The sequence below is a fragment of the Lepeophtheirus salmonis genome, chromosome 10 (genome assembly GCF_016086655.4).
Source record: "Lepeophtheirus salmonis chromosome 10, UVic_Lsal_1.4, whole genome shotgun sequence".
NCBI lineage: Eukaryota > Metazoa > Arthropoda > Copepoda > Siphonostomatoida > Caligidae > Lepeophtheirus > Lepeophtheirus salmonis.
The window spans coordinates 20,934,074-20,950,222 of NC_052140.2; the positions used below are offsets into that span (position 1 = coordinate 20,934,074).

The 16,149-nt window shown below is 31.1% G+C and overlaps 1 protein-coding gene and 2 long non-coding RNA genes across 4 annotated transcripts in view; 2 read left to right on the forward strand and 1 right to left on the reverse strand.

The window, feature by feature from the left end:
* Positions 1-7,720, forward strand: part of how (protein held out wings) — a 47,267-nt gene extending 39,547 nt beyond the window's left edge. Inside the window, exons 7-8 of one of the 2 annotated variants that reach the window (XM_040720444.2) lie at positions 2,486-2,622; positions 5,269-7,720. In XM_040720444.2, coding sequence (XP_040576378.1) covers positions 2,486-2,592 — 107 coding nt within the window. In that variant the 3' untranslated portion in view covers positions 2,593-2,622; positions 5,269-7,720. Of the gene's footprint in view, positions 1-860; positions 3,149-5,268 lie in introns of those variants that run through there. The other variant, XM_040720445.2, reaches the window with a different exon arrangement.
* Positions 7,721-11,790: 4,070 nt separating this feature from the next.
* LOC139906481 (uncharacterized) lies at positions 11,791-14,562 on the reverse strand. The gene is made up of 2 exons (XR_011782031.1): positions 14,498-14,562; positions 11,791-12,905 (listed from the first exon to the last, which is right to left on the reverse strand). It is a non-coding gene; the product is annotated as an uncharacterized lncRNA (long non-coding RNA).
* Positions 12,938-15,873, forward strand: LOC121125502 (uncharacterized). Its single transcript, XR_011782030.1, has 4 exons — positions 12,938-13,253; positions 14,068-14,336; positions 14,390-14,603; positions 15,089-15,873. It is a non-coding gene; the product is annotated as an uncharacterized lncRNA (long non-coding RNA).
* The last annotated feature ends 276 nt before the right edge of the window (positions 15,874-16,149 follow it).

The window sequence follows — 16,149 nt, forward strand, 5'->3', positions numbered from 1 at the left end:
CACTTCATCTCTGAAATGTCGTTTTTAAAGACCTAAACTATATTGTTCAAAGTGACCTAATAGTGTATATAATTTGCATCTACATATGCAAATTTATGTTGCGAAATTAAATGACTTTAGACTGACAGTGCTTCAAATATACACATTACTCAGATAAGTGAGAGCTTACCTACTACTAATCATGAGGTGGTTGTATAATATTGTACATCAGGGGCGTCCGCAGGGGAGGGGGCTACAGCCCCTCGAGCCCAAATTAAAGAATTTTTTATTCTTAACAGAAAATTTAAAGTTTGAAAATTGATTATAGAATTTTTTTTCTTAAAAAATTCAGTTTTTTCTAAATAGCTCTGGATTTTTGAAATTTTTCTATAAAAATTTTTATAGTTGAAATTTTATTTTGTGAACTGTCCTGGATTTTTCAGATTTTTTTGGAATAAACTTGAATTTTTTTCAAAAAAGATTTAAAAAAAATAATAATATACCCTATATATATATAATCCTGCGGAAGCCCCTGTTCATATTTTGTAGAGCTTCTTTACTACACACTCATTCCATCCACTCATTGATTAATACTCCATTATTTGATGAATCTCAAAAAAAAAAAAAAAAAAAAAAAAAAAAAAAAAAATGTTTGTAAACTTGTCCATTTTTCTTTCATTTCAAAGAGTCCAAAACCAAGATGGTTATTATTATGTAGGTAGTAGGCAAAATGAAATCCCCCATTCAGAAGAATCTTTTCTTGTTCTTTTAGTAATAATAATATAATTATCAGAAATGAAAAGAAAAAGCAAGCAACAACAACAACCATTACTAATCCTCTCCTTTTTTTCTCTCTCTTTCCCTCTATGACCGTCACAAAGGAATTGAATCAACAAGGTGCTATATTTGTTGTAATGAACTCAACTCTCAGACTTTTTTTTTGTTTTTTCATAATTTAAAGAGATACAAGTAAAAAAAAAGAAAGCAAGTTGTTTGTCCGTGCATTCATTCGTTATATTCACTATTATTTTTTTGTATATTATACTGTCTATGTATTTACCCAAATTGCTGTAGTCCCCATTTCATAGTTGTTGTTTATGATGATATTCTATCCGTGCCATCTTCATTAATGTACTTCTTAAGTGATTTAATGGAAAGCTAGTCTTAATGAATGGAAAAAACAAACTCTTTTTCCATTTTACTATCCCACACACCAAAGCTATAAACCAAGTGGGGAAAAATTATTTTCACATCAAAACATACAGTGTATTTTGTTGTCAACTGTATATAGGTATATATCTCCCTTATTTTCTTCTAATCATTGTTTTAAACAACTTTAGTGTCTGTAATTATAATTAGCTCTGAACACTGATAGTAACTGATAGCTTTATACCCTTTTCGGAAGAAATGCTCACTGATGCAATATAGGTTACGCCCACTGAGATTAAAAACATTGATATGATGAAGAGCAAATTGAGCAAAACAATCCAATTGTAGTATGCTAAAACATGGGCTTCAAATATTTTATTCCATTCGATCCCCTATCTGTTTTTTACATTTGATTATATTTTTGTATGTTTTATACAAGTATAGATTGATTCCATACAAGATCTTCTGAAGGGATGTATGTATAAATAACTATATTTCCCAGTGTTTTCTTAAACTAAATACCTGTTTAAAAAAAAAAAATCCCCTTGTTTTCGCTCAGTGTGTATTTTATCTCTATTTTGTTACGGACATTCCTTTGTAATTAATTTAGTTCAAAAGGGTGAATTCATCATATAATTGAGGGAGTATGATATATTTTTATATTATTTGAAAATTAACGGGAATAATTAATTGATAATTATGGCATAAATACCCTATCAACAGCTGACGTATTCTCGAGTTGATCCTTAATAGAAACTTAATTGTTCCATGTATATATTCTCTTTGGTACCTAGGTACATATAATGATGTGAGAGTCCTTATTTAAGACTCCAGTCCCGTCCAGTTCAATCTTGCTTCATATCAGTGCTAAAACTGATACATTTCAGTCGTTGATGACGTCACTCAATATTATTATTTTTCCTTTTTTTTAAATCAGCTCTAGTACTGACAGTCTGAAGGATAATTAGTCCCTAGGACTAATAGGACCAGTCCTAAGAATGGACTGGACCGGATTAATTAGGACACGTACAACACTACCTATTTATACTAAACGCCCCCTAGTGGACAAAAATGTACTGTTGTAGCCATTTATATTTGTTCAAATATAAATTTCACCACTTGGCTTATAGTTTTCCTCTACTCACCCCCAACATACACATATTTCAATTTCCCTTTAATTTCTCTATATCTCCGAAGAAGTACCTACACCTCTCGAAGAGCAAAAAAACAAAGGATTGTTGATTCCTTCATATTTTATACAAACTTCTTTTTTTTTTTTTTTAAAACATCTTCCTTATTTTTTTTTCTTCATATTTGTTTAATATATATATTTACTATTATTTTATAACCAATACAGGTGTTGCTAGAATCCAGGCAGCTTCTGCCGGTGGAAAGAAGGATAGGCGGCCTTTGGGTCAGTCAGGCCAACATCGATCACATCCTTATGTTAATCCTAGAACCTAAAAATATTAATTCAATATTTTTTTAGGCAAGGTTAGTTGTGGTTCACATCATATTTTTTAGGGTGGGTGGGGGGAGGGAGTTTGGTCTATATTTTCAGTTATATTTCTCTTCTTCTTTAGTTAAGATTAGTTTCCCCAAAATACATTAGCTGCCGAGTTTTTTTAGAGCCATAGCTTCTACATTTCTATGTAAAATGATTACTGTTATTTATTATGACCTATTTTTTGTTACTCTGTGATTTTATGATGTGTTTTTTTTTTAGGTTTAAAAGAAGTAACATATATGCATGCATCATACAGTTCTCTCTGTATGGTGTATGCATATGTTACTTTCTCAATTTTTGTATGTAAAACAAAAGTATCTCTTATATATTATTTTATCATCGTCATCTTAAGAGTGAGGAAACTCCCTCAAAAAATGCTATTTTTGAGCTATTCACTCTGTATTATTATTATTATTATTATATATAATGCCTTTTTTTAATGTATTGTCTTTTCGAGTAAGAAATAGTTATTCTGAAAAAATATATAACTATACATACATTTATGTAAACTGACATTTAAAAGATATTTATTTCACTTTTGAAAGGTTTTACAAAAAAAATATAACTAATTTTTTTTGTTAAAAAACAAATTAATTAATTACGTGGACTCGCACACACTTTTTTAAAAATACTAAAATATTAAAACTATGGGCAAAAAGCAGTTGATTTCTTTTTTTAAACAAAATAATAATATCTAATCATAATAATTAATAATAATATAATCAAATAAACTCACTCGGCTAATTCACTATCAATCTTAACAAGCAAAAATGACATATATATATATATATATTTACTAACTCATTAATTTTTTTGTTTGACACACAAAAAATGAATATATATATGTTCGACTATTTCAGAATTGCAGTCACAATGGGATTTTATAAGAGCATTTTGTAAAAGTATTTCCTTATGCATTTTAAGTTATTAAATAGTTGTTTTGTATCATTCCGGTCCTAATAAAATTTGTGAGTCCTAGGACAGGTTCTTACCGGTCTTTTATGCTATCTACTAGTGATGGAACGATTCTAAAGATAAATTATATTTCCTTGTAAAAAGCAAAAATTCCTTAATTTGGGAGGGGGCGTTTCTTTTTTTTCAAAATTAATAAATAAGAATAACACCAGATTCTCCTATCCCAATGAATCGTCCCATCACTAGGAACTACAACATCTACAATGACGGTGTTACTAACTGCGTTATTCAGCTCTTTAAGTGCAATCTAAACTTCATTCTATGAGACAATATACTATTATATATATATAATATATATTTTAGTTGTAAAAGTACTTAATTTAAGTATTCAGTTTGCTAAAAATAAATGTAACAATGATTCAATTTGAGTCGAACCTTTTACTCAATTGGGAATTGTAATCCTAATAATTGATTAACAGTTAAAGGAAATAAAAATAGTTTATCCGTTCTGTCAATGTTAATAACTATTTATCTACTTTTACTTAAAATGACTCTAATGACCATTTACAAATTCCATCGTGAGTGCAATTCTAAAACGGTATATCTTATACATATAGTATATTTTAAATTAAAGGACTAATTCATTCGTTATTTATATACACGGGGGCGTCCGCAGGATTATATTTGAGGAGCTTGGTTTTTGGATTTTTTTTAAAAATATTAATTTTTTTCCCATAGAATTTTAAATTTCTATTCAGAGAAAATTATTATTTTTAAAATCCACATATGAAAATTAAATTTCAAATATTAAGTTTTTTTTTTAAACATTTCAAAAATCTACTGCTATTCAAAGAAAATTAAATTTTTTGAATTTTTTTCCTCAAAAATTTACTGTTATTCAAAGAATTTTTTTTTTCAAAAAAATTTAAAATCCACATCTGCTCACAAAAAAAATTAAATATCAAATATTAAATTTTTGTAAAAACATTTCAAAAAATTGATAATTATTCATAGAATATTAATTTTTTGAAAAAATTTCAAGTACTTATTTTTTTGTGGTAAAAAATTTCAAAAATCTACAGCAATTTAAAGAATTTTTTAATTTTTTTGAAGAAAAAAAAATTAAAAAATCCACAGCTATCTACGCAACATTAAATATCTAATATAATTTTTTCATATTTTTATCTAAAAAAATTCTACTAAAAAGCAAAAGTTCCTTAATTTGAGGAAGGGGCTACATAACCCTCAATTCCACCCCTTGCGAACGCCCCTGATACATTATATGTATTTGCACAAAATAGGTTTTTTGTCCAAGTGGCGCCCTACACAACGCATTTTTGTGTGCACTAACATCCTCAAATAAATTAGTCTTTAATCCATATGTATATTAAATATTTTGCAAGATAAGTCCGTCAATCTTAATCTAAATATATGTATACTATTTCTTTCTAACATCTGAATATCAAATAACAAAGCTATGTTCTCTAATAATCTCATCAGCTGTTCCACTTGGAAGAAACTTATTTTAACGCTTAATGATTCAAATAAAAATAATCCCTCTCAGACAAAGTAAAGATCAAAATCACATTATGATTAATAATAATTAAAATCAATTAGTTAGTTTCACGTCTTACGTTATATAATATAATATTTAATTTTTGCATATTTTATTTTATATAAAAATACACTAACATATTTTTCCTTTATGTATTTTCCAGTCTTATCAATTAATATCACACTAATATGGATAAATAACTCTCTCGTTGTTAATCAAGCTTCTCTCTTAACATGGAAAAATAAGTTCGATCCATGCAGCATCCGGGGGAAATCATTAATGCTCCTTCTTCTCACCAACACTCTTCTTCTTCTTCTTCTATTTCTTCTTCTTAGACTTAGTGCTTAAAACATTTTTAATGCTTACTTAGCTTCACTTACATATATGCATTGCAATTATGTGTTAAGTCAGCAAGGAAGGAGCAATACAAATGGATCCAATACGACTACTCTGTACATCAATCAAAAAGTATACATATATGTAATATTAGCATAATATCCCTGCGATGTCTCCCCATACCTCTATACCCCCTTAAATCTCTCCTCTTCTCCTTCTTTTCCACCCTCCTTATCCTCCTTCTCTTGAAGATCCATCAATCCTAACAATCAAATAACTTCATGCCACCTTTCTCGGAATCTCACTACGTTTACTACTACTTATTTACATTAATATTCAATCTACCACTACTTAATCCGTGTATGTATATTCGACTAATAACCAAATCAACTGCTCCGGGGTCTTTGCCACGTGTGTGTGTCTCTCTCTTACTTACATATGTACGTTCGTATATACATGTACTATCTCATTCATTCGCTCACTCAGTAGTCTTTACCTCCTTTCTTCCTTCCTTCCTTCCTCGATGGATGGAGGAACGGAGGCCCATTTAATCATGCATAATATCATTGTAAAAGGTTATATTTATTGCATATGGGAAATATCATCAACTTAGGACACAGTACACGTGTTCTAGCTCACTAAATCCTGACCTCTTTTCTTATTTACTTGATGGATGGATGGATGATAAAGGAACAGAGACTCGTATTACTCACCGTAATATCAATGCGTATGGAGGATATCGCAACATCGGGGATTGAAAACACTATAGAAGAAGCATGAGTAGAGAAGATTAAAAGAAGGGGTCTGTAAGACTCCCAAGGGGAAGGGGGGCATCTACCTACTGTAGAAGCTATGTTATAGTCGGTCAGTATGTATGTAGTAGTTGGTATGGATGAGGTAAGGAAGGGATTTTTTTTTTAAATTTTGTTGTGCCATGAAGACGTGTTTTATTTGCTGATGTCGTTCCTCGTGCCAAAAGAAAGGAAATTTAGTAGTTTAGAAATAATATTATATACATACATAGTGAATTAACAAAAAAAAAATTAAAAAAAAAAAAAAAATGGAGGAACTCTATCTCTGGTTGTTGTAATCTCCTATTTCTCCCCGTCCAATAAGTATATATACATTTATTTATAATATACCTATATAAAATGCATTGTTGTTGATGAATACGAAAACCACATTTTCAGGATCTTCCAATATTTTTTATATATTAAAGATTATTATATAATTATAATTATATTCCTCGTTTGTTTCTTACTCTTTCATTATTATCCAGTGTTGTTACTCTTGTATATTTAAATTTGTCACACTCAATCCATAATATTGTTACTATAATTATTATTATTTTGACCACATTTAATTGTAATTGTTAATATTATTCACCCCACCACCACTTATTGATATTAAATATATTATGTACCATACCCCCAGAGTGGCCCCCCTAATTCATTCCGCCTCATCCATGTGCTTCTACATCAACAACTTTATTTCTTACATTTTGTTAGTTAATGAACAAATCCCTTCTTCCCTCCTTTCCTCTCCTCAATCGGCGAAGGGGCTCGCTCAGGATTGATATATGTACTATTATGTACAATGCGTCCGAGTGGGCCCTCATTCATTTATGTATAATTACCGCCTATCCGGTATATTTGTCTACATCAGTTCCTTTCTTTGTTCAAGGAGTACTCTATACGTGGAGCAGGGACTCTTTATTTTTTCTCTTTGAACTAAGGGCGATTTGTGAAGAGTAGAATATGTAGCTATCAACTGAAAGAGGGAATGTGATATATGTACAGCAGTACATAGATATATTCTTGTAAAACATTTGTTACACAAATGTTTTAATCACATTATCTCTTTCGTTTACTCACTATTCTACTAATGGACAAATAGCCTTAAGTTGGTCAAAAAATATAAGTGGATAAAAGAGTGGATGTTCTTCCATGTGTAGAGTTGTCAAAAAGAACAAATCCTTTCTTCCTACCTCTCTCTCTCTCTCTCTTTAGCTCCTCAATGAGTGAAAGGGACCACTCCTGGCGGATGTTTACTTTAAAAGATATTCGTGTCTTCCTCCTCAATATTTTTTAATGCCTTGGCTGAATTGTTGGTGCCTTAAAAATACTTATTATCTATTATAATGTACATATTCTTATTATGAACAATCATACTATGATGATTTTATTACATACATTTACTACACAAAGAATGAAAACCAGATTTTGTTTTTCCTGTGCCATTAGTATATTAATTATTCAATAAAGATTATTTTCTTGTTATTCTCTTGAATTTGTTGTCTTCATTATTTATTTATGTCACTCACACAAAAGTTTATGGGGTGTTCTTATGGCAACGTTTAAAAAAACAAAACAATTTGATGTATTCCTTCGTATCCTATTCAAAAAGTTTACATTTTTTTCTATATGAGCCGATTTAAAACAGGGCTCCCACTGAACTTTTCAACAACCCCCAAGACAAATCTATATTTAAAAGCAACCCAAGGATATATTAGTAATGTTACTCTAATGATTCCTATCTTAATTCAAGATATTTCTGTAGACATTTGCAAATGATTACTGGAGATAAAAGATACAGTCTATTGATTGGTGCCTGGTATAGTCATTTTCCACCAAGGATATTTCCCCTAAATATATACATTTAGGAGGCTCATGCGTCGTTATTTTTTATTTTTTGCTAAAATTGATTATCTCTGAGCTTTCTAAATCAAAATATATAATATGTATTACTATTAAATGTTTATTTTCTGTTGGAACTATGATGGAATTAAGCTCCTGCCTCATACTATACTTATTCGTCAATCCATGAGTCTTTTATAGTATGAATAGTCCATCATGTCTCTAATGATAATTACTATCGGAGAAGTGAATAGCAAATCTTATATTCAAATCGTTGCCGTGTTTGTTTATTTTTGTTTTTCTTATTATCTAATTATACTCTGGTTCGAATTCATTACATAGTGATATTTTTTTGTTACAACTTTGGGCATGATTCCATATCATTTTTTCTACAGAAACAAGAGTTTATTGACCTTTATAGTAATACATAATAACATATAATGACATATTTTGATTAATCAAATTCCAAGGGAACATGAATTTTAATCCAAAAATAATAAAACTAACGTATAAATCTACTTTACTGATATATTAAGGTGAAACATTCTTGTGCCAAATGGCGTAAGGCAAAATTTCCCGAGACAAAATAGTTAATAATTATAGGGAAATTGACAGCCAATAGAATAATAGATGTTGCAGAAATGCAACAAATTAGGGAAAAAAAGTTTGATTATACAATCCCTTAACGTTTTGAAAATTCCTCTTGCTCAAACTACACATTTAAAACGGTTTCAAACATATATGTACTATAAAGCACTCGACTACGGCCTCTAAAATATACGCTTGAATCAAATAAGTAGATTTAATGACATTTTATTTATTAGATTATTATATACGAAAAACCCAAGATTAAATACATTAGTTATGGCACAAGATCATGGGAAACCTTCGAGCTCTGAAAGCTCGGATTTTGATAATATATTTAACATAAAAAGGAAAAATTTACTGTTTTTGGCGTATAAAAATTAACATTTGTACAATTTGCTTATATACCCGTTGCCACTTGTTTTAGTTATTTTAAAAGGAAACAGTGTTGTAAAATTCTTCTACTCTAGAAGTTGTCTTCAAAAAAATATCATCTTAGGTGAAACGTTTCCTTTCGGCTTCTTTTGGATGCAGACCCAAAACGGAACAATAATATGCGTATTCCTCAAAAAGCGTTTCTGCATGAACAACCCCTTAGACCAGGGATTGGCAACCTATGGCACGCGTGCCACTGCTGGCACGTGGATGCATATTCATGGCACGCGCAAATTAGAACATATTCCCGTTGTTTTTTACCATTATTGTGGATAGTGGGACAGTCATTGAATTGAAAATGTTGGAAGTTGGGACTCCATGTCTCAAAGGTTGACTACCCCTGCCTTAGACTGTATTTCATTGTCAGCTGTCAATGTTTCTTTTGGCTCTAGTCAATTTTGATACATGACATTTTGCCTAAAACCATTTTGCCTTAAAATTATTTTTCTTAAAGGATATTTCGCCTTAATAAATAAATAAATGAGGTTTAAACGCTGTGTTTGTTAATTTCTGGAAGAAATTGATGTTTTCTTTGAGCTTTTTAATCGAAATATGTAATGTGCATTATTATAAAATGTATTAAATGGTTGTTTTCTGCTGGAAAAATGATGGAATCTTGCCCTAAAAGTTAAATACATACACCAACAAAATCTCACTATGTAATGAATTGGAACCATAGACAAAGTAGGTAATCAAATTAGATGCTAAGAAAAATTAAAATAAACAAACACGACAACGATTTGAATTAGAAGATTTGCTATTCACTTCTTCGTTAGTAATTATCATTAGACATGATGGATTATTCATACTATAAAATACTCATAGATTGACGAACAAGTATAATATGAGGCTAGAGCTTAATTCCACCATTACTCCAACGGAAAATAAGCATTTAATGCATTTGATAGTAATACATATTACATATTTTGATTAAAAAATTCAAAGGAACATCAAACTTCATCATAAAAACAAACAAAAAACAATACATAAACCTCATTTATTTATATATAAAGGCTAAATATCCTTGTGGCAAAATGTTTTGTGACAAAATAGTTTTTGAAAAAATTAACGGCAACCATTTATTTTACTCTAATCAGCGTTCTGAACGTTGATTGGTTGAGTTGTAATCAACTCTGGTTAAGGCTCTGTGACCAATTCCCAAAAATAATTGATATGGTGTTACTTTCAACAGACAAAAACATATATACGTTATATTTTGTTGTCAGTTAACGATGTTTCTGCGTCTTTTCCCCCTTTATCCTTGTTCTGAACGTTGATTGGTTAAATTATAATAAGCTCTAATTTAGCTGTGAACACTTCTGACAAGTATTGAATTATAATAAGGGGGAGGGAATAGGCTAGGATCGATGATTTAACAACTGATTTTAGGCAATTTCTTTTCTGATGAAAGACTCCCTGAATCAATAAATTAGGTATGTTATAAAATGCCCCTGTACGGTACGAAAAAAACAACAACAAAACTTGCAGGTGGCGTGCGAAAAACTCTAGAAACTTTTTGGGATCTCTTAAGAAATAATGAAATTTCAATACTAAAATTGGGGAAGATCAATTTGAGATCATTTATATTTAATGTAGATAAGTTCTTAATCTTTCACCCAGTGTATTTTTTTTTCAATACGAGGCTTTGTTGAATCGCATCATTTGCTCGAAAATAAGTTATCTCAAAACAGCCTTTACAATCCCAGATGTAGTGTAATGGATCAAATAAAAGTAAAAATGGATTTTTAAATACTTGTTTGATAAGTATCTTGTAAAGTCTCCAAAAAATTTGTCGATGCAAAGTACCCCAATTTTAACCCGATATTAGCACCTTCACTTTTTATTACTGGCAATATGAAAGTACTTTGTTTTCTCTTTTTTTTTTTTTTTTTTTTTTTTTTTTGTTATTCAACTACAGGTATTAAAAAGTAAAATCTTTTGCACAATATTGTATTCTGTAATTCCTGAAAATTTCATTCAAATCCTTTGATGATTAAGAAGGCTGTTTTGTTTTATTGAAATATCATATTAAATCACAGATTTTAGTGTAGATTTCACATAAAATGTAGGAAAAAGATAAATGGCTCATAATTTCCTTCATATTGAAACTAGAGACATGATTTTCGTATCAAAATGTGTTGTTTTTTTTAGGCAGTATCTATTAGATTAAATAGGGTTAAAAGGAAAATATAGAATTAGAAATTTTTTATAACATACCTCAATAAAGTTAACAACGTTTTGAATAATAATTCCTTAGTGGAAAAGAATTGACTAACTACTATTTTTGGGGATTTTGGGTCTTTATTTCTGGGTTTTACCCAGGGGAAAAGTTACAAGATACAATAAAGAATATAAGGTGTGATATTTATATATATTATATTATAATTAATAATGGGATTGAGTGGCAGGGGGAACGGAGTCCATGGCTTTCTCAGCGAGGGGTATTTTATATGGTGGTAAAAGTGAATGGGGGCACGAAGTTTAGGTGGAAAATTCATTAGATCAATTAATTTTTAAATATTTTTTTTTAATAAAAAAGGTCTTCTCTTGAAATGTATTTTCCATTAAAAAATAGGCTGAAAAAATACTTAAACAGATTAAACTTTTCCTAAAAAAGGTCATTTACAAAAATTAAAGAAATAAGGCCTTTTGATAAAGTATAAATTATATTGTCTCTTAAAAATAGGCCAAAAAAAAGTCTCGTCATTTTATTTTCCAAAAAATATTTATAAAAAAAGAAGATGTTTTTGGTAAATTATTTTGAAAACAAAACAAAAATTCAAGGGGCGAATGAATATTTTAAACTTCACTCAAAAACAAATGAATACAAAATTCCCCTACCAAGGAGGTAATTTAAAAAAAACAAAACTATAAAACTTCAATAGGTCTCTAGCGTCGACACACATGCCCTGAAAATCCTGCCACTGATGGTATTGCATAAACATTGCTGAAAGGTACAATTAGTGATGATGTTACATAGTATATAATCAAGGAGAAAGAGGGATTTTAGTAGAGTTGGAGGCGAAGCAGGAGGACTCCTCTTCAATAATCGTTTTTTCCTTCATTTGCTGCTGTTTATCTGGGTCATACTGAGCAAAAATCTCTGTAAATCCTTGCTTCACATTAGAAATCCTTCGATCAAAAACAGAGAGTCGTCTCGTTGTATCCTCTGGGATTGCACTTACAACTTCTTCTTGTACGGATAATTTGTGCGAAATATACACGATGACTATAAATAGAAGGATCATGGAAGAGAAAATTGAGACGAGAACAAGAATAGTGGAGTTGGAGAGTTCTGCTGCCATTCCGTGTTCGGCTATTGTCCTTTTTAAAAACTTAGTTCATTGATTGTTTGCTATTTTGATTCTGGACGTCGTCGAGTAGGAAAATAAAGCTGGAGCAGCCCACACGTTTGTCCAATGCGTAGAACTTAATGATATATAATAGTATGATATCTCTACATATATTCATTATAGGTGCCAGTTGTTGTGTGTTTTATTCAATGATAAATCTTAGCCTAGTTAGCCAGAGCATCATCGTTCACAAATAAGAGAAAGAGTGCTGTTATTCTCTTGTCGTCGTTCTATCCTAATCAACTATGTAGTTCTAACGTATTCTAGTAGGAAGGGTAATTAAGGAAGAGAGCTGTAAAGACTTTCACGTTGGAGCCCTCTTAATTACTTTGATCCCTTGTATGCATGCATGACTTTAAACTTCAACGAAAAAAAGAGTGTTGAAGGGCCGCTGAAAGACATACAAATATGTTTATACAATATGTCTCAATATCACTCAAACACATTTGTATTACCTAAGTAGAAAGATAAATAACTTTTTAATAATAATAATAATTTTTTTATCATGGCGTAGTGTTGTGTCCTTTCAGTCATTGGAGTTGAAATCGTGGGTCTTTCAGACTGTCAGTCCTTGAACTGATATAAAAGAAGAAGTATAGTTGAGTAACATCATCAATGACCTAACTTGATCAGTTTAGGGCCCATATGCCGGACTGAATGGGACAGTCTTATATAAGGATACACAACGCCACTATGCGACAATACATCTCTCCATGCTTTGTCAATACTTTTGGCAGAGACTAATTTAACAGTTTGGCCGAGTACTTCTACAGGGAGATCTTCAGGCTGGTTATATTTGTGTGGTAGGTAGCACAATCCCTTTTTCTCAATGGGGCTCCACATATAGAAGTCAAGGGGATTCAGGATGGGGGATGTCTGAGGCCAAAGTTTATTTTGAATGTATTTTTATATTATGTCGTCGTCTAGGACGTCTGCAAAATGATTTTTGCAGGGAGTAAGGGAAAGCCGTTGGACTTTTTAAACTACTTTGAACGTATTTTTTTATAAATGCCAAATTTAACTAAGGGCTTTAGAAGATTTTAAAGAATTTTTAGAAGGGGCAATAAAGTTATATTTGATGTTTAGAGTTAAAATTTTTGGGAAGAGACCAAATTTGAAGGAGTACTCATAGTATTTTTTTTTGTGGATAGTTTTAGAGTTTCAAATTTTGAAATGGACATAATTTGAACAAATAACATTGTTCTCGAAAATGATGACATGTATCATTTTTTATAAAAGACTGGGGGGAAAATGTGATTAGGATAACTCTGTCAATTTCTCAAAAATAGGAGGGAGGAATGGGCATTTGTTCATACACCAAAGAAGCTGTTGAGAACAGAAAAACATTATGGGCTAAAACTCTTTTTTTCAGAGGCTATCCATTTTGCCATTTACCAGACTGGAGGAATGTCTATTCCAATTACTCTTAACATCAGTGTTGATTGACCTTCCCATTTATAAAACACTTGGGGCTAGATCCTATGGATTTCTGGGGATATACCGTGTGCCCTCAAAACAAGTACACTAAATAATTTGCGGAATTACTTGCATTGTAGCTCAAACATTTGAAAAGACCTTTGATGTTTATTGACATGTAATATAATAATTATTTTTAAGCTCCAGAGTCAACAAATTATCTCTAAATGTTTGGCTATAATTAAAGGACAAATAAGGAAGTGAATGTTTCTTCAAAAAGTGTTCGAGCCCTACTGAGACACACTGTAACATATTAATCACCACTACTTGCCTAATATGACGACGAAAATAAATTCAATGTCGGTCCGTTCTATATACACATTCAGAAAGAAAATCGAACATTTATGTCCTTATTTAGGACTGAAGACTGCAATACCGTTCCGATCTAGTTCAGTCCTAAAACTTATAAGGTTCGGTCTTTGATGAGAGTCACTCAACTTATTTCTTTTTTTTTAAAAATCAGTTCTAGTACTGATAGTCTGAAGGAACGACGGTTTTAAGGACTGGTCACAAGGGCTAATAGTACCGGTCCTAAGACTGAACTGGACCGAACTCACACAACACTATGTACTGCTGATATTGTAAGCAAGTCAGAGACGCAGATGTTCTGATCAAACGTTAGTGATTTCTTTTACTAATTTCTCTCTCAACGATACAGGATACACAATTATATCAAGGTATGTAAATATTAATATATTTGTTGGGTGCGTAATTCAAGCATTCAATGCTGCGAGGATCTCGAAGGAGTAGGTGATACTAACTTTTTGTTTATATTTGGGCTTGCATGATTTAATATGTATGAATTGTTGTGAGTAGTATGAAGAGGCCTCTACCATGGTTACGGAAGGCCTCTTTTCATATATATATATATATAATACATATTAGAGGTGGATCGGGAAGATAATATTGGACTTTTAGCTAAGTAGGGCTACCGGGGTTTGGGCCAGCTCGAAGGCCAAAATATGAGAACCTATATAATAAAAGTAATCTAATATATTCTCATGAGACCTTAATTTATTTTAAACATCAGAATGTAATAACTAATTGATTAAGTCAAATATCACAGAATCAAATCCCAATGAATTTAATAAAATGACCTTAAATTTAAAGCTTTACATATTAATAAACTTATATAAATGTATTGATGACTTTTCAATTTTAGGAACACGCATATTTTCAACATTGGAAATTTTAGATGTCTTACATAAGTCGGTACGAAATCAATCATAAAAATACGATCTAAAAAAGATATTTGTAAGTGTGACTCTTGCAAATAATAAATAACGTCAACTTCAGCTTATTTTTGATGAGGTTTTAAATAAAAGATGACGTCATCGATTAGTTGCGAAGGAATTATTTTACATTACAAATAAATGCTGGCCTGGAAGATTCAAGGCATGGGCTTTTTGGGGTTGGCAAAATAAGGTTGAGACAGCGTGCTTTCCGGCTTTGATCTAGACCGATCCACCTCTAATACATACATGTATATGAGAGGAAATGTCCTTATCAAGTCGAGTCTCAAGTCTTTGAGCACAAAGATAAGCCACGAAACTATAGAGTATGTCATTGCGAGTATTGAGCAAATTTTCTCAAGCTCAACTTTATCAAGATTCTCAAAAAGTTCAAATAGTGAGACAATGAGACGTTATATGTTTTACGTGATATAAACAATCAAATATCAAAGTGGGCACTCAATTATGGCCTCGATCTTAGACCCGAAGGCCTGCAGGTTTTCTTCACGTTTAGTCTTGTGGCGGTGGTTCTTATTTATTAGGTTGAATCCAGTCTTAGGACCAGTCCTTGGAATTTTTCATAAAAATATCCATGGTTTATCAAGGCAAATAAGATATATGAAATATGTCTTAAGATTATTGCACATATTTGCAAGAAATACTACATTTAGCATGATAATGAAATATAACACGAACATATTATATTGTTACTTAATTATATAATTTATTTCATTATATAACGGAATAATTATTAAAGAAAAAGAAGGAAAACATCCTCATGGACGTCACGATGGATCGATTTTCTTTTCTTTAAGGATCTGACAAGTCGAACTGAAGTAGATGGGACCACAGTCTTTGGTCTTAAACAACGACTGGCACAACACTGTCCGACATATCGCTCGGTCCTTCTCTACGGCATACATTCAGACATCAACAGTCACAGGGGAGGTGCCACAGGTCTTGCTCTTGATGGTGCCCCGGGTCCCATAGT